Source organism: Zeus faber (genome assembly GCF_960531495.2).
Source record: "Zeus faber genome assembly, chromosome: 7".
NCBI classification, from domain to species: domain Eukaryota; kingdom Metazoa; phylum Chordata; class Actinopteri; order Zeiformes; family Zeidae; genus Zeus; species Zeus faber.
The window spans coordinates 23001714-23027091 of record NC_137203.1 but is presented as its reverse complement, the minus strand read 5'-3'; the positions used below and the strand labels follow the sequence as shown (position 1 = coordinate 23027091).

Below are 25378 nucleotides of genomic sequence, written 5' to 3'. Positions count from 1 at the left end.
GCCTTATTTGGAGTTTCCACTTGAGCGCCGGTTGGGCGTTCGGAGTCGGAGCAAAGCCTTTGGGGTTGACGCAGCGCCTGCAATATTTACAAGCGATTAACTCCGTCAATTATGCCCTTTGTAAACCAGCGTGGCCGCACAAGAGGGGTTTAGAACAAGGTGCTGGAGTTCACCGTTGCTCTTCCTCCGTGAAGAATAGTGCCGTTGAACTTGACACGGAACAACGATCTCGCCCGCGCGCACGCGCACACACACGCACACACACACACACACACACACACACGCACACAGATTATTCTGATTATGGATGGAGAAAAGAAAGTTGGGTGTGAACTGAAACGCTGAACCAGATGGAGACGGGCGCACGCACACGCACACAACTTGCGTGACTTAAACGCCACACCAGGCTCCCCCCCCCCCCCCTTTAACATTCCCTAGGATATGTCACGTTTTCACACATTACATTTTCATTTCAAAACGCGGTTTCCAAATCGACTTCACAAATATATATTCAACCTCTAACCTGAATGAGTGAGTCTTATTTGGTTACCCACCCCCACCCCCCCACACACACACACACACACACACCCCCCCCCCCCCCCCCCCCCCACACACACACACACACACACGCTATTGCATAATCACAAAAACAAAAAGTCCCAACTATATATACATCGAAGCGGATCATCTACGGGGACACTTGAGCCAGATGCGTGTCTCGGTAGTAAATACGCGACGTAATTAACTTCCACATTTTAATTCCTCCGCTGCTGGTTTTCCACGGGCTGTGCTGCGCGCCGTGGAGCCTATCCATATATGGTCATCTACGTCACGCACAGGTTCCGTCCCCCTATTTAACGCTGGAGGACTGGAGTCCCCCTGCCGAGCTCCAATACTCACTCAAAGACTTCACATTCCCCACAAAGCAGACCACCGCCACTCCCCACTGTCACCAGATTATTATTATTATTTTTGTTTTTATTTTATTTTTTTTAATTTATTTTTTTAACAATAGCCGTCTTTTTTTTTTTTTCCCTTTTTCAATATACGGGCGGGGAGGAGGAGAGACACCAGCCTCGGATACAGAAAAACAAAAACCCCCACACACAGCTAGGACTCCTTCATCTCATCTCTTCTTATGTGTCACCTGCGCTCCTCGGGTTTTTTTGGAGATCAGCGCGAAGCCGTCAGGACCCTATCCCGCCGGGTCGTCACTAATGCCCCACTGAGTAACTGCTATGACAGGTAAACTGGCGGACAAGCTCCCTCTTACCATGAGCAGTCTAATAAACACCATCCCCGACAGTCTCTACCCAGAAGAGGAGATCCCGACGCCGATGAATATTTTCACAAGTACGGATTCTATTAACCACTACTCGCAGATGAACACGGGTAAGAAGTTTGGGCTGTTTTCTTTTTGTTCGGAGAGTCGTGTCATTGAATAGTATATATATATATATATTTTTTTTTGAATTTCAAAAAGTCATTCAAACTCCGCTCCGCGACGCTCGGCGCTCGCTCGGCGCGTCTCCGGCAACAGTTGTCCGCGCGGGCACCTGTTTGCGCGCCGGTGGTGCGCAAACAGAAACGGAAAAACAGAAGGGAAAAATATGCCTTAAAATATATTATTTTGCTTGTATTTCTCTCATACCGTTCATTTAATTAAGTGTAAATTTTAAAAATATATATATATTATTTATCCCCCACGCATCCATAATACACAGAATACACACCGTGACGCTCAACAACTTTTAAAAATCGGTCTCTAATGGTAAATTATGATTACTTTCTATTATTATTGTGATCAGTATCACCGTGTTAAACATTTGAGGGGGGAGGGTGTGATTTAACCCGTGTGCCAAAATGACTGTACACGTTAGAAGGAGATTGTTATTTATTATAAATTGAGCAAATTGAGATGTTGGGGTTAAAATGATTAAAAAAAGAAATGCGAGACGAGCCTTCATCTGTGTTAATGAGAAAAACGCTGTAATGCTGTAAGTGTTTAATGTGCTGATGTCCGTGTGTGAGGACAGAGGGCAGAGCCTGCTCTGTACAATGACTTTCATTCACAATCACAACTACTCACATGTCAGTGAGCCGTGCACACAAGTGGCGCGTCTGTTTCGCACTTGGGTTGCTGTGAATCGCTGTGAAAAGCCAGGCCCAGATGCACCCTTCTTGGAAATGAGGGGGACCCTTACTGAAATATATGATGTTATTACTTAGAGTAGATTACAATTTAAGTGACTTCAATCGCAATTGCAATGTGTTGCTTTTTATCCAAAATCCAGCTCACCTTTGGAGGTGATGGGTCAACTCTGAATGCACTGACAGTTTGTTTGTTTGTTTGTTTGTTTGTTTGTTTTTCTAGACTAATAAAGGAGACAGCTTGTGATTCTGTGATATTCCACATTTATCTAAATTCCCTTTGCTGGACGTTTGCGCACACATTTTATTGCGCACGTTTAAAGGAATTCAAACACTTTTTGTATATTTCCATCCCATAATTTATAGTTTCCCGCAAATCAAGTAATACAAATAACACAAATATTACACTGAAGCATATCTTTTTTTATGTAATGTCTCATGTAATAAATGGTCTTCACCATTCAATACAACACACACACACACACGCGCGCACACACATACACGCACGCACACACACACACACACACACACACACACACACACACACACACACACACACACACACACACACACACACACACACAACAACACGGGTAACCTCCCTGTAGAGCGCAACATGACTGAACTGGCTGAAAGACATTTGTTATGTCTAAAGTCACTTTCATATTGTTACAAAAAAACGATGCAGCATTGACTATTGAGATTGAATTTTGAAATACCTTTTTTTATGTTTTTATATTTAAAATATGAATTAGAAACTTGTTGAATTAAGAAGCTGATGGTGCATGTGCAGAAAATATTTCCTGTGAATTTAATTCCTCACAAGGAAATTAAATTCACAGGAAATATTATGAATTAATTAATGCATTTTATTCTATTGAAATATCCCCCAATTGACTTTACCAGCAGCATCATATAACCTAAATATTATAATAATTATTTTTATGTTATTACTTATTTTTCTTTCACTGATGTATCCATAGCAAAATATTGTCACCAGCGTTAGTGTGTGTCTGCTGTCTGTGTTAAGTGGGTGTGTGTAAGGTGTGCAACTTACATTTGATTCTTTTTTTTTTCAAAGTGATTTGTCTAAATAAAGTCAAATTCTGGTATGATATTGATGGCAATGAATGTAAAAGCTCCACTTATATTTTCTTCATCCATGTTTTATGTAAGAATTGCATTTGGTCGTCTTTTTATGAGCTCGGAAAAATATAAAGGATGTTCACATATAGGGTTTATTTTGTCATGGCATCAAAAAGCTTTTCTTGTTCTGCCTCAGAAAAACGTAAAAACAAACCTAGACCAAAAACAAACAAAAATAACAACAACATTTTATGCAAATGTTATCACAGAGGCTCCAAAGTGTCACAATTTGCCATATTGATTTGGAGTTCCAATGGCAAACACTTGGCGCTTAAATTACACTGATTTTGGGCACACATTCCTGACTGCATTTTTTCTCCCCCCACCCTTGAGCGTGAAAGCCATGGCTTCTGCCTCATAATCTTCTCCGCTGTAAAGAAATCAGATCTTGCCATTGAGTTTGGCTGTCATCCCATGGGACACAATGACTGGATCAAGGGGGGGGTGTTAAGGTCTTGATTTATGAGCTTTGAGCTCTGAGACCAGTGTCTCAGAGGCAGCAGTCAGTAGCTGAACTTGCACAACGGGACTGACAGCGCTCACATTTACTTTACGAACCACACTTGGACTTCTCTTATTTTTTGTACCTTTTTTTGGGACACAATATATTAAACACAGAGATGCTGAATGTTGGACTAACCAAGGACGATCACTGAACTCAAACAGGTTCTAGTTAACTTTAGATGAATAGAGTTTATTCTTCCTTTTTTTGGATTTTTCTTCCTGGGTACTGAAACAACATCCAGCCTCAGCTGGATTCCTGCTTGTTCCTATATGATATTATTGCTTGAGTATATGTGCTAATTCTTAATTCGCTGTTTCTCTTTCCCTTCAATCCAGAAAATATTATGGATCTGGGCATGGGAAGTGAGAAAGGGACTGCAGAGATCCAGTACGGCTCCAGTTTCCAGTCAAACCGCAGTGGACAGACTGTCACCTATCTGGGGAAGTTTGCCTTTGACACCCCTCCATCGGGTGGTATCGGTGGCTCTGGCTGGTGCTCTGATAACAACATCATCAGCCTAGTCAGCGCTGGAATTCTGGGTGTTTCTCCCTCGCCAGGCACCGTCACCACACAGACATCATCATCCACGAACATGGGTGGCCAGACATCAGATATGGAGCAGGTTTATGGTCCACCACTGCCTGCTTACTCCACTTGCAGCGACCTGTACCAGGAGCAGGTGTCCTTCCACCACAGCCCTGCCACAAGTACCGCCCTAGCCTACCCAGGCAATGACTACCACTCTAACTCCAAACCCTCCATGGATGGGAGCCTTTTTTCCATGATTCCCGATTATAACCTTTTCCATCACCAGGGCGAGGTTGGGGTGATGGAGCACAAACCATTTCAGACCATGGACCCCATAAGAGTCAACCCCCCGCCCATCACGCCCCTGGAGACCATCCGGGCGTTCAAAGACAAGCAGCAGATTCATCCAGGTTTTATTGGCGGCCAGCAGCACGCTCCCCAGCACCACCCGCCGCCGCAGACTCTGACCCTCAAACCCATCCGGCCACGGAAGTACCCCAACCGGCCCAGCAAAACCCCCGTGCACGAACGACCGCACGCCTGTCCAGCAGAGAACTGTGACAGACGCTTCTCGCGTTCAGATGAGCTAACGCGTCACCTCCGCATCCACACGGGTCACAAACCCTTCCAGTGCCGAATATGCATGCGCTCCTTCAGCCGAAGTGACCACCTGACCACACACATCCGCACACACACGGGCGAGAAGCCCTTCTCTTGTGAGTTCTGTGGACGCAAGTTTGCCAGAAGTGACGAGCGTAAGAGACACGCTAAGGTTCATCTGAAACAAAAGGACAAGAAGCCAGCTGACAAGGGCAGTGGGGCGGCTGGCAGCCATAACTCTCCCCCCAGTTCTTGTGGCAGTGGGGGGGCCAATAGTGGGAACATCATGACCGTTACTACCTGTGCGTAGACTGGACACTGACCTTTCCCCCAAAAAAGACACTGCGAAAAAAAAAGGATCCTGTTCACAATGAAATAAATAGGTGAATCTCTCTCTCTTTTTTTAAATCCCCTTTTTTTTTTTCTTTTGACTTGTCCTGCCTCTATTTTGAGGTGGATGCCCTGAGTAGAAGACGGAGGGGAGAGGCAACCATCCTCTTCCCATTTAAGCAATGCCTCAGCTACTGTAACACCGTGCCAACAAACACGGGCACTGGGCACATTGTGTCTTAAAGGCCTCCACATACCTGTGTGTTTTGAGGCTGATGTACTTTAGGTAAGCTTAAGTGATATTTTCAAACTTGGAGGGTTGGCAGAATCCATCATAGCGATTTAAATAGACACAATTCTGAGCTTGGAAGATGGTGAGTTTTTTGGGGTATATGCATTAATTTTATTGGGTTGTTTTGAAGTGCAATTTGTTATATTTGTGTACTGTCATGGGTACCTTATTAGTGGCACTTGACTTGTCTTTCTGTTGTTTTGTTTGAGTGTAGTATTTTTTATATTTGAATGTTATTTTTTCAAACGAATGTGCCAAATGTATTGTGATAATACAGCCAACCTTGTTTTCGTTACTGTGCCTGACATTTGCCAAACAGTCAAGATATCAATCTAGCACACAGTTGACTTCGAGGAAGAACCAGTCAGAATTCACTGATTTAAAAAAAAAAAAAAAAAAAAAAAAATCTTCTGAGATTTAGGTCTATCTGCCAAATTTTGCTTTAGATTACATTCAAGTTGAAAGGGTCACAATGTTTTGGGAGATCTACATTTCAAGCCGATGTCCTGTCACATTGAAACAAACTCACCTGCATCTATCACTGATTTTGCAAAGCGTTGTTAATATTGTTTTTAGGTTATGTTGCCATGTTGCCTCTTTATACGGTGGCTTTACGTAGTGTTGCCAGATTTAGCTCAAATGCACCTACAGTATATCGCTACATTTATTTTTTATTTTTGCTGTTTGTTTGTTTTTGTTTTTTTCCATCTGTTGTTCTTTTTTTGTTTTTTGTTTGGCAGCTAGAGAGGGCACAGCGTATTCAGCACACATACCACCAACCTCTAAGTTACTGAGTGAGAGCTAAAAGATAAAAAAAAAAAAAATTTAAGTAGGAAGGAATTATCTGTCCCTGCATTGCAAACCAGCAAATCTATGAGAGCGGAGATACAAAAAGCAAGAAAAGCAGAGACATGTAAAGCCTTTTTGATGTTCTTTATATTACTAAGCAAGTACTCAGACACAATGTAAAAGGACTAAAACTACATAATCAGTTGCTAAAACATAAACAGCACACAGTGGGATTGGTTTTAAAAATCAAAAAGTCCATGTTTACATCGTTTTACAATATGGACAGATGGAGTTGTATAAAAGGTTGCTATTTTTGTACAGTATACAAATTTGTATGCAGGTAGCTTTCAATAGAACTTTTGTAGGCCTACTCATACTGTACAATGCACCAAAATTCAATATTAAATAGTGCATTGACGTGCATGCCTACGTGCACACTTTGTAAATACCAATGTCTGCATAAATAACAATTTTCAAATTGACTCATGCTTGTGCAAAACGTGTCTTAGAGATTTTAGTAATGTAGTTATAATACAGAATACATTGTGGTCCTATGTCATTGCAGCATTGAGACAGTGCCAAATAAGGTGTGTTATTTTCCGTAAAAACAAAATCAAAAAAACAACAACAATAATGATAATATAATTTGTACCCTCTGTTGAAATTAATGTAGTCAGTGGTTTTAAGGAAGCACTGATGTGTTCTCTGAATAAACAGAAAAGGTTTTTTTTAACATCTTGTGTATTTCCATTTGGGTTGTATTCCTTTTTTTTTTTTTTTTTTTTTTTTTACCTAAATGCATCTTCCCCAAATAATCATAGACTTCAAAACCATTAACATTTACCCAAATTTCCTCAAACTTTGAAGACGTGAATGACGCCATGGACCAATATGGAACATGTTTTATGAGATTACATTAACGGAAGTTCTTTTGAACATGCTCATTTTGTCCTTGGGCCATCTTTTGTCGTCATCCTTTGATTATTTGATCCTATTTTGTCCTGAGTTCTACATTTCTAGAAACAATGCGGATCAACCACCCGCATGGCAGTGGTTTCGCCTATTGGGGGGGATTCTGTTTTGTTCTGGCTCACTGCAGCCTGTAACGAAAAGGTAGGAAAAGCCTTTGTCTCGTTGGTAAACCATTTGAGAAAACCACAAATGTGAAAACAAGGACATTTCATGGAAACCTTATCCATTTGGTACATTTGAAACACGTGGCCCTGGATTGCGACGCCATTTCGAATATTAATTATGACTGTGTCAAAACAAGTCAAACAACATTTCAAGATGTTTCCTGCTTTCAACTTAAGAGCCCAAATGTCAAAACTGGTAGTGCAACAATTAAATCATACGTAGGTTTTAACCACAGTTATGCTGCTGCTCACTGTATTTACAGCAACATTAATTTTATTGTTGCCATCATCCACGCTTTTACTTTAGTCTAAACGATCAACCTGCCTTTTACTTTTTATTTGAGAGCAATTCATCACTCCATCTGTTGAATGGACACGAGAAAACGAAACCACACACACATCAGAACGTAAACTGTACTGTTTTGTTGAGTTTGCATGGCCGTCAACCTAAAATATGATATTGATCGCTAAATGCGAAGGCCAGAAGAGTGTTTCAGTTATAGGCCACGCCGCTGAACTACATTCTGAAACGAGCTCCCCCCTCTCCTGCATCAACCACTTTTCAGTGTTCAGCTTTCTGGCAAGTGTCCACTTAGTTTCCAATTAATTTGGCCTCAGAGTCTCTTTTTCCCGGCTTATCTACATGGCTAAATGGACAGACCTCCCTGCACTTTTGGATACTGTCGAAGGAAGAGGTCACATGTGTAGTTAGTTATCTCCAACTGTTTTACAGTTGGAGATAAACAGTTTTGGACAGAAAAATGCAAAAACCTTTTGACCCTTTTCCAGTGCCATCGCCGCGAGAAAAAAAAATCTAAAAAAACTAAACAAACAGTGTCTACGGATGCTGATGAAATTATAGCCACGACTTCAAAGGTTCTCGGTAATGAGACACTATTGGATTAAAACACCATTCACCCGTTATTCACGTCATGGTTGTCAATTTAATTATGCATTGTTTGCATTTTGTTTACACATTCATTTTAGATTTGGCCGGGGTGTTTTCTTTTTGTTTTGTTTTCTTGGGTAATAGAGTTTAATGTATACATTTTGTGGCTGTTCTCCCATAACCAGGCCTATATCCTAAGATCTGTGATAGGATATCATCCATCGGAGAACATTTTTAAACGTGTTAGAGCATTAAGAGGGTTGGACTTAAGCGAGGGAACCTGGGTTTGAAACACAGACTCACTTATTACTGGATCATTGAAAGAAATAGTCTCTGTTGTGTTTATTTGACACGTGCACCATCTCATTTTGTGTTATCTTGAGGAGGCTGCAGAGCAGGATGAGGGGGTACCCCAACACATAATCCACACTTCTCCCAGTCATGAAGCCATTGAACCCATCGTGCTGTATCTCTCACTCAGATTTTTTTTTTTTTTTACTTTTTTTTTTTAAATTGAACGATCCCTCCATACCCCTTCCCTAAAAAACAAACCACAAAAAAAAAAAAGAACACCCACACACCCTCTGCCATCACCCACGCACCTCTAAGATCCCCGCCCGTAAATATAGGTTACCTGTTGTTGAGTTAAAGCTGTGGCTGCACCGTATTATTGACAATGTAATGCGAGCGATTAACGGCGGTACGTGGATGCGGTCACGTCAAAAACCTAAACACCCAACGGCCCCAACCTAAAAACCGCCCCTTTCTGATACCAGCCTAATTACGCACGTACTATTGTTCTACTCTTTGTGCCCAAAACGAGTTAACTAAATGCTTTCTAATAGGAGCTGGCCTCACCCTTGTTCTCCGCTGCAATGCTGGACCCACGCCAAACCGAGCGGCCATCTTTGTGCCAAATTGGGTTGCAGGGTCGGATGATCAGGAACAAAATGCGCCTCGAACTCCCGAGAAGCAAGAAATAATAAATGTGGCCTCAGTCAGCACACAGCGGAAGGCCGACTTGTGCAAATGTTTGTGTTTACTCGTTTTCACCTCGTCTCCACGGAGCCGGGAGAGCGATCCGAGACATTCGGGAGCATTATTATTATTATTATTTTTTTTGAATCACGTGTAGATATGTCCGAGCTGCTCGTGCGATTTTCGTGGAACCGCGGTGGCATCAGGGATTGTGTGTTTTGGTATCGACACCACGGTGGCACTTAAGACAGGGGCTTGATATTCTTTGTTTTCCGTTGTGTTTCCTTTCATTGCGGTATATCCTCATGTTTGCATGTGCACGGATATGTTCCAAAACTGCCACAGGTTTAAATTACTTTATTGTTATGCATGAAAATAGAAGAAACATTGACCGAAATGGAATACCGAAATGATAGTAAGAGTAAGACAATTGGAGATACACACTTTCTGAGTTCTGTTGGCTTGAAAAAAAAACAAAACATGGGGTCTTGTTTGAAAATGTTGTGAATGTCTTTTGCCTATTTCCTGTTTTTATTTTTTTTCCTATACCTTATAATAAGGTCCTTTTATGAATATTGTAATAAACATAACTATATAGGCTACTTGTAATTGGGAGATGTGCTCCCCTCTTACCTGGCACTTCAGTTTGTTGTAATGCAGCTGTTTTGTTATTTCTATGTAAGTACTTGAATAAAGAAAAAATAACCAATAAGCAAACAACCATTTGAAATACATGTGATTTTATTGCACAACCCCCTAATTTGTAAGTACTTGAATAAATGAAAATATCCAATGAGCGAACAATCATTTCAAATACTGTACATATGGACTTAGTGGAGAGTTAGGAACCCCCTAAAGAATAAACTCCTTTATTTAAGAACCCCTTAAAGAACAAACTCCTTAATGTAATAACCCCTTAAAGAATAAACTCATTAATTTCAGAACCCCTTAAAGAACAAACTCCTTAATTTAAGAACCTCTTAAAGAACAAACACCTTCATTTAAGAACCCCTTAAAGAACAAAGCCCTTAATGTAAGAACCCTTTAAAGATAAACTCCTTTATTTAAGAACCCCTTAAAGAACAAACTCCTTAATGTCGGAACCCCTTAAAGAACAAACTCCTTTATTTAAGAACCCCTTAAAGAACAAACTCCTTTATTTAAGAACCCCTTAAAGAACAAACTCCTTAATGTCGGAACCCCTTAAAGAACAAACTCCTTTATTCAAGAACCCCTTAAAGAACAAACTCCTTTATTTAAGAACCCCTTAAAGAACAAACTCCTTTATTTAAGAACCCCTTAAAGAGCAAACTCCTTCATTTAAGAACCCCTTAAAGAGCAAACGCCTTTATTTAAGAACCCCTTAAAGAACAAACTCCTTTATTTAAGAACCCCTTAAAGAGGAAACTCCTTTATTTAAGAACCCCTTAAAGAACAAACTCCTTTATTTAACAACCCCTTAAAGAGCAAACTCCTCCATTTAAGAAACTCTTAAAGAACAAACTCCTTTATTTAAGAACCCCTTAAAGAACAAACTCCTCCATTTAAGAACCCCTTAAAGAGGAAACTCCTTTATTTAAGAACCCCTTAAAGAACAAACTCCTTTATTTAAGAAACTCTTAAAGAACAAACTCCTTTATTTAAGAACCCCTTAAAGAACAAACTCCTTTATTTAAGAACCCCTTAAAGAACAACTCCTCCATTTAAGAACCCCTTAAAGAACAAACTCCTTTATTTAAGAACCCCTTAAAGAACAAACTCCTTTATTTAAGAACCCCTTAAAGAACAAACTCCTTTATTTAAGAACCCCTTAAAGAACAAACTCCTCCATTTAAGAACCCCTTAAAGAACAAACTCCTTTATTTAAGAACCCCTTAAAGAACAAACTCCTTTATTTAAGAACCCCTTAAAGAACAAACTCCTTTATTTAAGAACCCCTTAAAGAGCAAACTCCTCCATTTAAGAACCCCTTAAAGAACAAACTCCTTTATTTAAGAACCCCTTAAAGAGCAAACTCCTCCATTTAAGAACCCCTTAAAGAACAAACTCCTTTATTTAAGAACCCCTTAAAGAGCAAACTCCTCCATTTAAGAACCCCTTAAAGAGGAAACTCCTTTATTTAAGAACCCCTTAAAGAGCAAACTCCTTTATTTAAGAACCCCTTAAAGAGCAAACTCCTTTATTTAAGAACCCCTTAAAGAACAAACTCCTTCATTTAAGAACCCCTTAAAGAGGAAACTCCTCAATTTAAGAACCCCTTGAAGAACAAACTCCTTTATTTAAGAACCCCTTAAAGAGCAAACTCCTTTATTTAAGAACCCCTTAAAGAACAAACTCCTCCATTTAAGAACCCCTTAAAGAGCAAACTCCTTTATTTAAGAACCCCTTAAAGAGCAAACTCCTCCATTTAAGAACCCCTTAAAGAGCAAACTCCTTTATTTAAGAACCCCTTAAAGAGCAAACTCCTCCATTTAAGAACCCCTTAAAGAGCAAACTCCTCCATTTAAGAACCCCTTACCGTCCTCTGCCTCCGCTTCCGGCTTCCTGTAGCGCTGTGCTAGCTTGTTTGGCTGGGGAAATGGCCTGAGGATCAACGGGGGAATTGAAAGAAACACCCAATGAAACTGGAATAAAACAGCGGCACAATGAGCTGGTATGTATGTCGGCTTCGCCGGTAGTTGGCTGTGCTGTTTCCAGGTGGATAGAGCGACAAACATGAGTTCCGGACCGCCGGGCTCCGTCTATTTACCGGCGCTGATCGCGTCCGCAGACGTGACACCACGAGTTAACGTCGCTTTGTAACGCCGTAGCACCGTAACTTTAGTCACATATTTATTCAAGTCGCATCGTCATATATTCGCGTTTTTTTTTTTTTGGCAGATGAGTTATAACAATACCCAGAGAAGAGGAAACGAGTTTGAGGGCAACATTAAGTTGGCTAGCTTCACTCAGCGAAACAAGCGGGTTAAACCGGCGGCCCGCGGACCAAATGTGGCCTCACATTAATGCAGACTGGACCTTTGGAATAAACGTGCGGGTTCGCGATCAACTGTGTTTACGTCCATTTCAGAGTATACCCGTCGCCGGGTTTCTCAAGCACCGCCACAACATGAAACCCCAGAGATTAGGATCTGCATCTGAATGTAGTATTTCAGTTGAAGCTGAAGATTACTCTGTGTAGTTAACTGCTGGAGTCCATGCGCTCTACACCCCTGTTTTAGGAACTGCGGGGATGTTGCCCCATTACCAAAAGTTATCAACTCAGTGGAACATGGCTCCGCATTGTGGTGTGCATGTTCGCCTGGACACATGGATGCCGTCTGTGGTTGCTGGGAAGGTTTGCTGTGATCTGTAATAGAATGACAACTTTCAAACCTGTTTTGGCTCCATGTGGTACTGTATGAGGCAGGGTATTGGGGTAGAGAGGGGTCGGGCTGGATCTGCAAGGATATAGAAATATCGCCTCCTTTTTACCCTATTTTCTCTAAATTGCATATCCATATTCCATCTATACTACGCTGCACAGACTGCCTCTGCAGATACAACTACCTGTGGGTGGAAGATGAAATCTAATGGGTGTGACCATTTGGGGCTTCACTTAAGAGTGTGTGTGTGTGTGTGTGTGTGTGTGTGTGTGTGTGTGTGTGTGTGTGTGTGTGTGTGTGTGTGTGTGTGTGTGTGTGTTCGCAATGGCATGCAAGTGCACTGAAGCTGAAAAGCGAAGCAGACGGGGCTCGTTTTTCAGTGGCTGAACGCGAGTGTATACAGCCAAAAAAAAAAAAAAAAGGTTACATGGTGAGGTTTATATAAGCTGTCTCGACAAATCCTAAAAACCTGTGATCAAGCTCAACCTAGATTACCAGGGTGATGATCAGTCGTCTACAGCTGGTTTATGTTTCCATGCCAAGCACAGAGGCCATTACCTCAAACAGCGTAAACATACCGCCTGTCGTGTCAGCGCTGCTCCGTCCTTGTAATCGGATTGGCTTGTCAATTATTGGTTGAATAATTAGGCCTATTGCTGCCGTTTCTGGTGGAATCTTCAAACTTCCCATATCATTTGTGGTTTGTTGATTTCTGCCGTCATGGGGCTGTACGGACACTAATAGTCGGAACAAACTCAGGAAATGTAAATGAAATATTGCCAGTCGTCGAGTATTTTTTTTGCGCACACCAATTTGCAGCGCCGTCTCCGGACCTGGTCTGAAAGGGACCACTCTGGAGTAATGCTTGTTAATATGTTCTTATGCCAGGCAATTTTGTTTCATAAGATGGAGGTGTGAATTATTTGGCAGGGTACAGGCAACGTGTATTAATAAAATGTCAGACTAACTACGCTTTTCTAATTCACTGGCTGCCAAGAGAGTTGTCCAAATCACGACAGTCCATAGACTTGCATGGAGTAAAAAATTGCTTTGTCTTATCTATAGTGCAACACTTTGAACACATCACAATTTATAAGCGCATCCCATGAGCTATTCTCATCAGCACAACAAATGCCGAGAACCTCCACCACCAGTCGTTCAAAAATAAATGAAAATCAATGTTTGTTTGTTTTTTTCCATCTTTTTTTTTTTTTTTTTTTTTTTGTTCTACCACCCTGCCTTTTATGAATATTCATTATTTTGGTTGGCGCAGTGCGCACACTTACGCAGTTCAACCCTAAACTGGGCCTAACTTTAATCCAGAATTTAACAATTCAACTATTATTGTGTTCATGTAAAAGGTGTGAACGCAGAGGGTATGATGTGAGGGGCATGTTATTATATTGAATATTTTTGAAAGGAGTTTAAAATGATAATATTTGCAAAGGTAGCATTGTTGCAGCTTCCATTGCTTATACATATCACCATGGTCTAGATCATCCACACTATATAGTTCTGTGAACCGTGGAGCTGACTGCCAAGAACCCTGCGGTTACAGTTTCTTTCCTCTACAACATCTGCAGAATGCGCCTGTTCTTCGCAATTGAAGCAGCACAGCTCTTGGTCCAGGCACTTGTCATCACCCATCTTGAATATTGCAACACTCTTCTGCCTCCAAAGCATATCCAGAACGCTGCAGCCTGTTTGCTATTCACCCAAACAAAACCAACCATGTCGTTCCTACAAGACAACAATTCTGCTGCGTGCAACGACAACAATTCTGCTGCGGGGGGAGAGATCCGTTGCATAAAACCGAGCACTGCTAAACTCTTTTTCGGTTACATCAACTAATGACACAACTGCATTCCACTACGTGACAAATGCGCACAGGATGAGTGGACCGAAAACGAAAATATGCGCGACCCTCGTGGTCAAGAATCAATGTTCAGCTCGCCTCCAACAAGGTGAAATGCTTCCATAACAAAATGTATTATTAAGGCACGAGTTTATGCAGTATATGCAGAGTACATTAACCAAACTATAAAACTTGTTGCTAATATAACTAAGAAGAAATTGCAGCTGTTGCAAATTGAAAATTGCAATTGTCAAATTGTGATTGCAATATTAAATCAATTAAGCATTCAGCCCCAATGTGTAGACTTAATACTTTATTTATTTGGAAATATTCATATTTTAATGATAACTGATGCAACATTAAAATGATAAATTCAACTTTGATTCAACCTTGTACAAATTACTTGTTGATTAGAAGACACTGTTTTTGCTAGAAGTAAAAAAAAATTTTCATCTGTTAAATGCAATCTTTGAAATGTTAACTTGCTTGGCAGCAAAAAAAACCCAATGTGAAGATCCACAACTTTTGCAGCCATTTAAACCATTTATCCGTTGTCAGTGAACAGTACCAACGTGGTTTGACCCGTTGATATGAACATTACCTTCCCTGGAGCAGTTAAGGTGTGCAGTATAAGTTGCCATGGTGATGTATGCTGATTAATGAGAACACAATTGTTCCAGAGGAAGCCCAGAGTAAGTTGATGCTATAGTTTAATCTCGCTAAGTGATATACTGTATCGCCCAGGGCTTGGCCTTCCCCCGCTGGTGACTGAACTGAAATGACGTGACGATGAAAAGCAATGCTATGTTGTCGTGGTTTTGGGGGTGGATTTAACTTTGAAATCACAGAACCAAGGGGATGAAGTAACCTAGGATGTAGGTCTTTACAAATTGGCTACTGTAGCCAAAACGTTGTTAAAAAAGATGGTGAGTCTTTTTAACTGGGTGAAATACAGGGGGGAGAATATTATTCTCTTGTTTTGCCGATGCGTCTCCTGAGGAAGAGTGCCTTATTGAGCGTTATTTATGATTGGCGCCTCCAACCTGAACTGTGTGCAGTTGCTCCATGAATTGTCCTTGTTTCATAGTTAAGGCAACACCACTTTTTTTCTATGCAAGAACGGTCTAACCATCTCTTGTGTTCTTCTGTGTTTTTGCATCGATAGCTTGTACAAAGGATGTAAAATGGACTGTTGATTCTTAATCTTTGGTAGATGACCTATCATCAAGGACACCAGTACTGACTGAAGACAGACACGCTGTTTCTCTCAAAGAATTCAGCAACTGAGTTCAATGTGGGCATGTAATTGGGAGATACTGGCCAAAGTATTATAAATCTTTTTAGTGTTGTCTTGTGACGTGTCTGTGCATTGACATTCTGTTGATTAACATCACCCTACCCCTCTCTGTGGTGTAGTCAGGAAGTTCCAAAGATCCTACAAGCACGATAGCGTCATTGAGTTCAGTTAAAAATCAGTGACAGTCAATAGCTGGAAAGCGACACTTCCATGAGCACGCACGGCCAATCACAAGGTCAAGAGTGGAGTGTAAGACTCGTGAAAAGAGCCCTTTATGTACTATGCTGACTGATGCATTCCAGTAAGGCATGCACAGTTGCTTCTATGACGACAGAGGTTTGACTCTGGGGTCATCATCGGAACAATTCCACTCCCCAGCTTCTTCAACTGTCCCTCTGTGCTGCATGAAATAGGCTGGTTTGGATGATGCATTATTCGTCTAATGGCATACACATTTGCAGTATTTGTAAAGGCCCATTGGTGCTTCCAGTTGATGTATAATTTGCTCGGAAGACCGTTGCTTCTTTGTTCGTGCCTACGTGCAGACTGGGCCAGAGTGACGTGTGGCCTGTCGGAGTAAACCAGTGATTGGACAACTACTTAATGGAGGCTTGCCACAGATGTGACAAAGGTTACTGTGCAACAAAAACGCTTTTTGTTACAGTTTTGCATTGTGTCAGGTAGGGGTGGGCAGATGGCCAAAAGTATTCTAATTATTATGTCATTAAACAAAGCATAGAAATATGATGGAAATATGAGCATATGTATAACAACTTCCAAAAGGAAAATGTCATGAAAATGTATTGGTAGCAAATCATGCCAATGTTATTGTTAAACATTTGGACTATACTAGCTCAGTTATTTTCTTTCTTTCTTTGCAACTACATTTCACTTATGGTAATTGGTCATCATCAATGTCAAACTCGTGGCGCGGTGCTTGCACTGCTGCCTCACAGCAAGAACGTCCTGGGTTAGATTCCTACCTGGGGCGCTGTTGTCACCCCCCGATTAGGAGCCCTTCTTTGTGGAGGTTGCTCACATAGATCTCCTTCACTATAAAAAGGACCCCAATTAAGAACATGCAGCACTTGTCCTGTCACTGACCACGACATGAATCCACCACCTGGAATTGGTCCCCGGGTGTTGAAGGCTGCCCCTGGAGGAAGCGCGCGTGCGTGTGTGTGTGTGCGGCATTAGCACCTATGAGACCCATAAAATTATGATGATAATAATGATAATAATAATGATAATTTGCTAAGCTCTCTATTCAAACAGAAAACATCAAATGCTTTGTGTTGGTGTCTGCATAAGGGAGCGCCACTATAGTGACATTTTATATTTTGAAAGGTGAAGCTATAGTTGAACCACAAACGCGTAGGGAGTAGAAGTACGACCTAGATTGTCTGCCACATTGTCTACCAAAGCAATATCAACACAGGACATGGTGCATTGATATGAAGTTATAGCCTTCACCTTCAAACACCCAACTTCATTGGCTTGATTATCAAAATGATGTAACATATTTATTTATTAATTTTATTTTAGAATCAGCATGTTATGGATAAAATTGGACGAGTAATTGATTGTAGTTTTCTTTTTGTTATGTGAAACTACCTTTTTAAGGTAGCAATTTCTGTCATTATTAGGCCTGGATTTATTCACAGTATTTGAGTTTTACTCAATGGATGTATCCCTACTGAGGGCTGCTCTATAATAAAATTCAAATTTGTATGCTTTATTATTTTGAATATCTGAATATTCCGCACAAATTTAGTCTGGGGGGGGGGCAGGTCAGAGCGATCTTTTCTTCAAACAATAAACTCTAGATGTATTAAATTTACCCAGTTTCCTGCTGCTGCTACACTGCGGAGCAGATCGTGGCAATTGCCCCGCGGCCCGGCACAGTCCTCTGCACTAGAGGACATTCCATCTGTGATGATGGGGTTTATTTCCCACTTTCATCGCCACATCTGTGGAATTACTGGACATTGTGGTCAAAGGCGCTCTCCCTTGTATAACAGTGAAACGTCGAAGGAGAGGGGAACGCGCCGGTGGACTCGTGTGTCTCTCTGCTGACGCAGACTTCGCCCACCGTTACTGGGAATATTTCTCTCTAATGTATGTTCACTGTGCAACAAACTGGATTAATTTATATTGAACTTTAATGCTCATCACGTGAATTAAATCGCTAACGCTAGCCAAGAAATTAATAATCAATTATTTATTTAATAAAAATACACAATCAAATGGCAATTTCAGCATTCAAATAGTTTCGTTTTTTTTTTTAATGTTTGAATTTCATTCCTGCAGCCCCACTACTTACAGACTTGAACATTACAACTGCCTTGTGACAGGGTGCAGAGATTTGTGCTTCAGGTTCACAGGACCAAACTTCTAAATGTTATTGCTGCTGCAGAAATAGACCTGTGTGAAGAAGCATTAGAAATGATTCTCACAGTGAACATGCCACCCGCCTGCTCTCATTCCCCGTCTCTCTCTCTCTGTCTCTCTCTCTCTCTCTCTCTCTCTCTCTCTCTCTCTCTCTCTCTCTCTCTCTCTGCCACATTGAGCTTTTTCTCTGCCTACCATACTCTCACTTAGTGTATTTGCCAAAAACAGTATTCTCAGATGGACCGAAGATCTTTGGCTCTGTTCATATTTGCCTTGTAGAAGCAGCTACAGCCACCAGCCAATCGAGTTCCGGCTTCTCCCATCCCTTGTTTTGCTGTGATGCCTTCAACAACATTGAACGGGAAACACGTTGGTACTTAGGCTTGAAGCTTTGTTAAGAATGATTCTTGTTTTGACATACTTTGTTGTGTTGATACTAGGGATGCACAGATTCTGAAATTCGGGGCTGATACCGCTGTTTAAAATAACAATTTGGCCGGTAGCCAATGCCGATACTAATGTTTGCCAAGTTCCCCTGAACGCAGCATCACTTAGTGTTCCGAGTTCCCATGAACGCATTAGCACTTCCTGCTTGGAGTGCTGCAGAGAGACATGTCTCTTCTAAAATTGATCGCTGATGATGTTGTTCACTCTGACGGATAAAAAAATATATAAAATGCTAGTAAAATGGTTTTCCAAATATAATTTGGCAGCTGTAAATATACCTGGGTAGCCCAACCAAGTTAAGTCTCTGTGGGAAACGCTGGATAAACATCAGCCACTGCCGTCGGTGAATGTCATCTTATTTGCCGATAGGCCGATGTCAGTCAACAAGGTGAATGTCGGCCGATATCGATGTACAGTGGATAAATCAGTGCATCCCTTGTTGTTTTGGGTTTTGGACAGTATCTCCCCAGAGCTCTATTGACATATCTATGCAAATAAATAAGGGCAGATCAGGTTGTTACTTATCATGAAAATCATCTCTTGGAGTGAGATGAGTCATCCAAAGATGAAGAGAAATTACCGTGGGTGAATATTCTGTGTTGGTGTTTGCTAACCGAAACTCTGACACAGGGCAGATGCGTTAGATGATGTAATTTCTCCTTTTCTTTTTTATTTTTGTCCCAATCATTTGATGACTGAAGCTTCTGTTTAAAAAAAAAAAAAAAAAAAAAAAAAAGGAAAAAGGGAGACCCGAGGCTAGGCAAATACTGCAGCGCACCGCAACTTTCACAGACTTAAACAACCACTCTTCCTCTTGTGAAAGTATATTTGTTTAAAAGATTGTTGGATTGTTTGTTTGTTTGAAGATCAGATTTTTCAGATTAACAGCACTGCTTAAATGGCCGTGTTGAGTTTTGTGATTGAGATGTCTTCAAAAGGGCCCTCTACAAAAGGGCGCCGGTTACGTCTCTCCGGTTGCACAACGAGGCCCTATCTCACACCCTCTCGTTTCCATCTCATTAGTCTACACACCTCTCTTTTGACACAGCTGCTGCCTCACCCAGCCTGTCAACAGTCACTGTCCATCATGTGCCTTAGATTTCAGGCTATTAGTGTCACATCAATGACAGCGTACCGCCACGTGCGGCGGGAAGGCAGTGTTTTCTTTCGCACGGATCCCAAAGCACTCAGATGTTTAGGCACAACTTTATTTAAGCAGATGCAAGGTTTTGTATTCAGGACAAAAGACCTGCATCGAAGGAGAAACCCCCATTTCCACAGAAAAGCTGCAAATCAAGGGTGTTTTTTTTTTTTTTTTTCCCCCTTTTCACCGTGTTCCTGTTTCGAAAGTGCAGGAAACTTTTTTTTTTTTTTTTTTTCATAAGAATTAGACGCACCAAATTCCGTAACCTATGTTAGCCATTTACCAGTTCCACTTAATTCAGTGTCACCTTTCATTGATGTTGACCTACTTTTTTTCTTCTTCATTTATTTGGATGCAAGCTTGGTCTTAGCTCGGTCACACTGTACTGAAATACTACACTGAAATATACCATTTTCTCTCGCGCTAGAAGGGTCTGTCCAGTGCCCCTGCCCTGCATTATATAGAATGTATTGGATGCGACTCTTTGCTTGCTTGTTGGTGTCGGGGGTCCACCAGGAAGCCACAAGGAGCAGAGGGGACAGTCACTTCTAATTAGTGATATCTGTCTGCAATGGGACCCAGATGTGTCCAGTGGTGACTAAATGCACAGGCCTCCAGTCGGACACTCCGGAGGAGCAGGGATTAACAGACTGTCAATCACAGTCAACTTGTTCACCAGTTCCCGGGTTACACCCAATAAAATGCCGTTAATGCCATTAAAGGCCTCTATAACACGGATGGGGACCCTCTTCCCTGTTGGGGCCAGATTGATAATTACAAATATGGTAGCGGGCCATAGACCTCTATGAATTACTAAAGAAAACAACATTACTGTCACCTATATAAGAAAGAAAGGTATACATTTTTTCCATCTTTCAATTTGGAAATCGTTGTATTAACCGCTATATAAGATCGAGGAAACACCCAGTAGGATGTGGGATGTTGACTGGAGGGTAAAAGGCCCAGAGGAGAGAGGGAGATTTGCATTAGGTATGTGCTCCTCCATATGGTGTTTATATTGTTGGTGGCGGGGGTCTGCCACCAACAAGAATGCACTATCATGTATGCGGAAGAAGTGAATGACAAATTTGATAAACCATCACCCTTGTGTGAAAATGCCTTCTGTAGGATGGCCATGGTTTTATCTGATGCCTGACAATATTTTCATGCTTTTATTTTTATTTAATTTATTTTTTATTTTTCAGGATTCCATTTAAGATTGGACAACCCAAGAAGCAGATTGTCTCCAAAACTGTAAGTGAGCTGCCTTTTTATTTTGATGTACCCAATCTAATGGTTAATCAGGTCAATTTGATAAAATCTTTAAGTAATTAAGAACTTCATTGAATTGACACAAAAAAACAACTTTATTGCAATTGTACACCTAAAAACAACTTGTTGCCTTGTCCGCAACTCGGAGACTCAGAACACAGGATGCCAATTTGTCCAGACCACGAGAGGGGGCAGCGGTGGTTACCTTGAAGTGACAACAAGTGGGAGTTTTCCTTACTGGTCTAAACCACTTCCAGTCTAATGGGTCTGTGGCCCGGTAGACGCTGTCAGACCTGACTTCCAGCTTCCTGTGCCATCCATGGCTAAAATGAGGCAGCCGGATGGAGTTCGCCCAGTCGATGACCCGCCAGTGAAAAACTGGAAGATGCCTCCTTTGTTGTTTTGACCATTTGTTTAAATCCAGAAGCCCACAGAACCACAAGACAGGGAGCCATGCTACCTCCACTACCTGTGTTTGTTTGGTTTCACAGACGGGGCTGGGGCGAGCACAGTCATTATCATTTTGGTGTATGTTGTGATTAACTGCTCATTTGAGGTTGATATTTAAATGAACACACATGTAAAATAACAAATCCATGTGAAACCAGTTGCCATGATCATTAAAACGTGTGTTCTATATTTTCAGGTTGAGAGAGACTTTGAGCGTGAATATGACAAACTTCAAAAGTAAGTAAAATATTTATTTTTAGCAATATTTATAGGAACGCTAAGAAAACAAACAGCAAAGAGTCCCGTTACCAAAAATGTACCTTAAAGCCAAAGTTGTTCATGGTATTAATATAATCTTGGCGTACCTGAGGGTCTAGACGTGTAAACATAAATAAGCCTCTTTTAATTGGAGAAACTGGATTAGCTGTGATTTCAATATGATTACTTACAATGAACTGGAAGCAAATTGTAGATTTTGTGACATTACTCAGGTTGATTCAAGCCGTGTATATAAGCACATTTTCAGGTTCAGAATTCTTGGCACAATGACGAAATAAAGCTTATTCTTGTGGAAAACGTCCAAAAAATGAAGACACCTTAAAATCATTCAAACTTTACGCATGCTGATATCTCATACGAGGTTCTGACTGTCAGCCTTGATAAGTATTAGCTGAATCAGGGTTTTGAGAGAGGTAGGAGAGCTAGGATAGAGTCAAATTAGGTCTGTTGACCTGGGGAGTTTGTTTTGCCAAGTTAATTGTGAAAATGTATAGTATTCTCCTTGACGTGAGTGAAGTTCTATCACGGGTTCCATGAAACAAAGGAAAGGTGTTTGTAATGCCGACTGCCTTGGCAGACCTTCCTGTCATGTGGCTGAGGTTGAAGATAGTCCCCGAGGGCCTTGCAGACTGAGTGGGAGCATTGTTTTACTCTCTGGTGTTTTCTGAGTAGGAGGGCCCTTTTATCAGATAGGTGTGGCACCAATAGACCTCATGGATGATTCAGAGGAGCAGGCGTGTACGGACATCTTGGTTCTCCGCCCTTGAGATCCAGTACAGCAGAGTGCCTGTCACAACCTAGCGAGCTATCTACTACAAAGACCTTGATCGCGCTGTCTGTATTTACGTTCTTTCATCATGGTGTCGTAAAAGCTATCTGCTCAGTTTTGGACGGGGGATTAGGCAAAGAGATTAAGCTGTAAGGAGATATGAATGTTTCATACACAGCAGGACATGCTCCTCATACCTGCTTAGTGTCATTCAATTGAAGCTCACTGCACACAAGGATTAAATGCTTCCTTTTTTAATAAGTAGCCTTTTCTTGTGGCTTTATTCATCTTTAAACCTAATCAAATTGAAGTAAATCACTTTGTACGAATTATGTGTTACTGTTTGGTTTTTTTTCACTCCCCAACTCTCTCAACAACATTTCTGCCCAAAACTAAGCCCATTGTCTCACTTTATTTTTCCCCCAGTGGAAAAACCTGGAGCCTTTTAGCGCGCTACATCAAACCGCCGGGCACTAGAGCATGTAGCAGCTGCTTCAGCAGGTCTCTCTATTAACACCTTTTGGAAACAGACCTGAAGCTGACCTGGTGCACAACCAGAAGCTCCCTCCTCCCCGCTTTCATTTACCGTTGGTGTAGAGTCGTCAGGCCAGGTGTAGCAGCCCTGTCTGCAAGACCAAGCATTGTCTGTATCACCCGAGCCTAATTTGATTTGCTTTTGTAAGCATTCCTGACGATTTATCGCAATGCCGAGTGGAGAAGGAGAATGTATGCATCAGGGTTCATCCGGTCACCTCTGTACGACCACGTGAAAGATGGCTCGTGCTTCATAACTCGGGAAGAGACTATAATGTTTTTGCGTCATGCATTTTGTGGCCAGAAAGGGTGTACCCGCAAGAAAAAAACACATCAGATTGCACCACTATATTCTGTGTAGCTGATACAGCCACAGTATTTATGGATTAAATGGAAACCCCTCTTTTTTTTTTTTTTTTTTTTTTTTTCTCCATCATCCCTTCAGAAGTGATGTGACAGCAGTCTCTGGGGTCTCTAAACAGCTCCTCGTTTACCTTAATTGATGTAATGAACAGCACACATTTCAGTATGTTTGGTAATTGCCATTTTTAACACCCATCACTGGGATATGGGCAGAGGGATGATTGAAGACATTAATCCTTCCGAGCGCAGATGTAGTTGACACTAACAAGTAAGCTCCTCTATGTTCTTAATTAGCTAAAGGAGGAAATAATGTGTTTTATGTGGAATGAACAAAATGTGTAATCCCAATTATTAAAAAAAAAAAAAGTTTTGTTTTTTTCCCCCTGTCCACTGCCTTTGTAGGTTTATGTATTCTATTTTTTTTCTCTTATGCACCCAGACCTATCTGTTGATGTTAACATTTCACGGCAGCATTAACCATGATTTACCAGAGCTTCAATGGATAATCATTCTTCTTTTATCCGCCAGGCTTGAGGATCAGACGAAGAAGCTTCATAAGGATATGAAGAAAAGCACCGAGGCCGACATAGGTGTGTTTCTCCAGCTACCTGTGCATTATCTCCTGGTGGATTATTGATCTCCACCGTTTCGTTACAACTGACAGCGAGCATACCGCCTGGCAAGAATATATTTTTTTTTCAAGGCTATCTTTAAAGTTTGCGGCATGGGGATTTGAGCGTGTACCATGTGCCGACGCTGCTTTTTGTAGTTATGTCATTGTTCCCGATGTTCAAAGGCAGGGCTTAATTTGTCTTCCCTACCTGTTTTCTATTGTGTATTTATCTGGCTAGAATAAATGTTTTGTTTTTGTCAAAAAAAAACAGAAGTCTTAACAGCTTAACAGTAGCGACTTTTCCTCTGTTGAAGTGGCTGCTTGGGGACGGGAGTGGAGGGGGGGGGGCTGAACAAAGTGGCTTCCTTCATCTTCATCCTTTTGTGCTGTGAAATATGGATTCCTGCCTCATCAAAGTATCGGAGCTGTCAGGTCCTCATTAGAGCTAATAGATCACATCTGTTGGACGGGTCCCGTCTCCTCCGCCTGTCGCCAAACAAAAGGGTTGAATCTGCTCAACATGTTGGCACTGCATGCTCAATGCAAAAAAAAAAAACCCATGCTTTACCACTGCAGTAGAGCTGTGCGGGGCTCTATTTAAATTCTGACGCAACTAGCTGCTGAATGGCTGCTGCTCTTCTTTTTTTTCTTTTTTTTTAAATTTCTCTTAGTCTAATACGCCTTTCCCACTGCACAAAAACCCGGTAACACCCGCTAACATCTGGCATTTGTCATTAGTGGGAAATGTTGCTTCAAGTTTCAGTCCCGGGACAAATGACCCTGCAATAGTCAGGGGTATTTATTGGCTCCAGCTCCGATCGGCAGTGACCTCAACATGACACCCCCGGGTCGACTCGCTAATTTTCGCCCCTTTACCGGCACAATGCAACGCTCGTTGAAATTCTGGATGTTGGCGCATAAATAGACAGGGACATCCATTCGTCATTCGATCATTTCATATGCGATTTAGGATCCAAAATCAGAAGTTATTGACTTTTTTTCCCCGCATTGGGGACGATGAAATGGTTGGCGTGTGGGGACTGCTCTGTGGGGACCACAGTGGAGAACCCCCACGCTCCCCGCTGGGCTCTGAGCAACTCCAGCATCGCCCCAAGCCAGTCTCCGAAAATGGAGGAGGTTCTCCGCTCCCCGCCGCCGAACGACCGATGCGCGCATAGGGTGCTGCCGGTGCGCGGGTGCGGGCATGGATTCTCCGTGCTGCTTCTACCGTAGTGTTGGGTCGTTCACAAACGAG

General features: G+C 41.6%; 2 protein-coding genes across 2 annotated transcripts in view; both read left to right on the top strand.

The window, feature by feature from the left end:
• Positions 1-1238: 1238 nt before the first annotated feature.
• On the top strand, positions 1239-7076 carry egr3 (early growth response 3; the record flags this gene model as incomplete). Its single annotated transcript, XM_080003376.1, has 2 exons — positions 1239-1392; positions 4138-7076. The coding sequence occupies 2 exons, from the start codon at positions 1239-1241 to the stop codon at positions 5238-5240; spliced, it is 1257 nt and encodes a 418-aa protein (XP_079859502.1). The 3' UTR covers positions 5241-7076.
• Positions 7077-11889: 4813 nt separating this feature from the next.
• Positions 11890-25378, top strand: part of bin3 (bridging integrator 3) — a 31200-nt gene continuing 17711 nt past the window's right edge. Inside the window, exons 1-4 of the mRNA XM_080003967.1 lie at positions 11890-11997; positions 21049-21097; positions 21762-21802; positions 24039-24100. Of these exons, the coding sequence (XP_079860093.1) occupies positions 11990-11997; positions 21049-21097; positions 21762-21802; positions 24039-24100 (160 nt within the window). The 5' untranslated portion in view covers positions 11890-11989. The remainder of the gene's footprint in view (positions 11998-21048; positions 21098-21761; positions 21803-24038; positions 24101-25378) is intronic.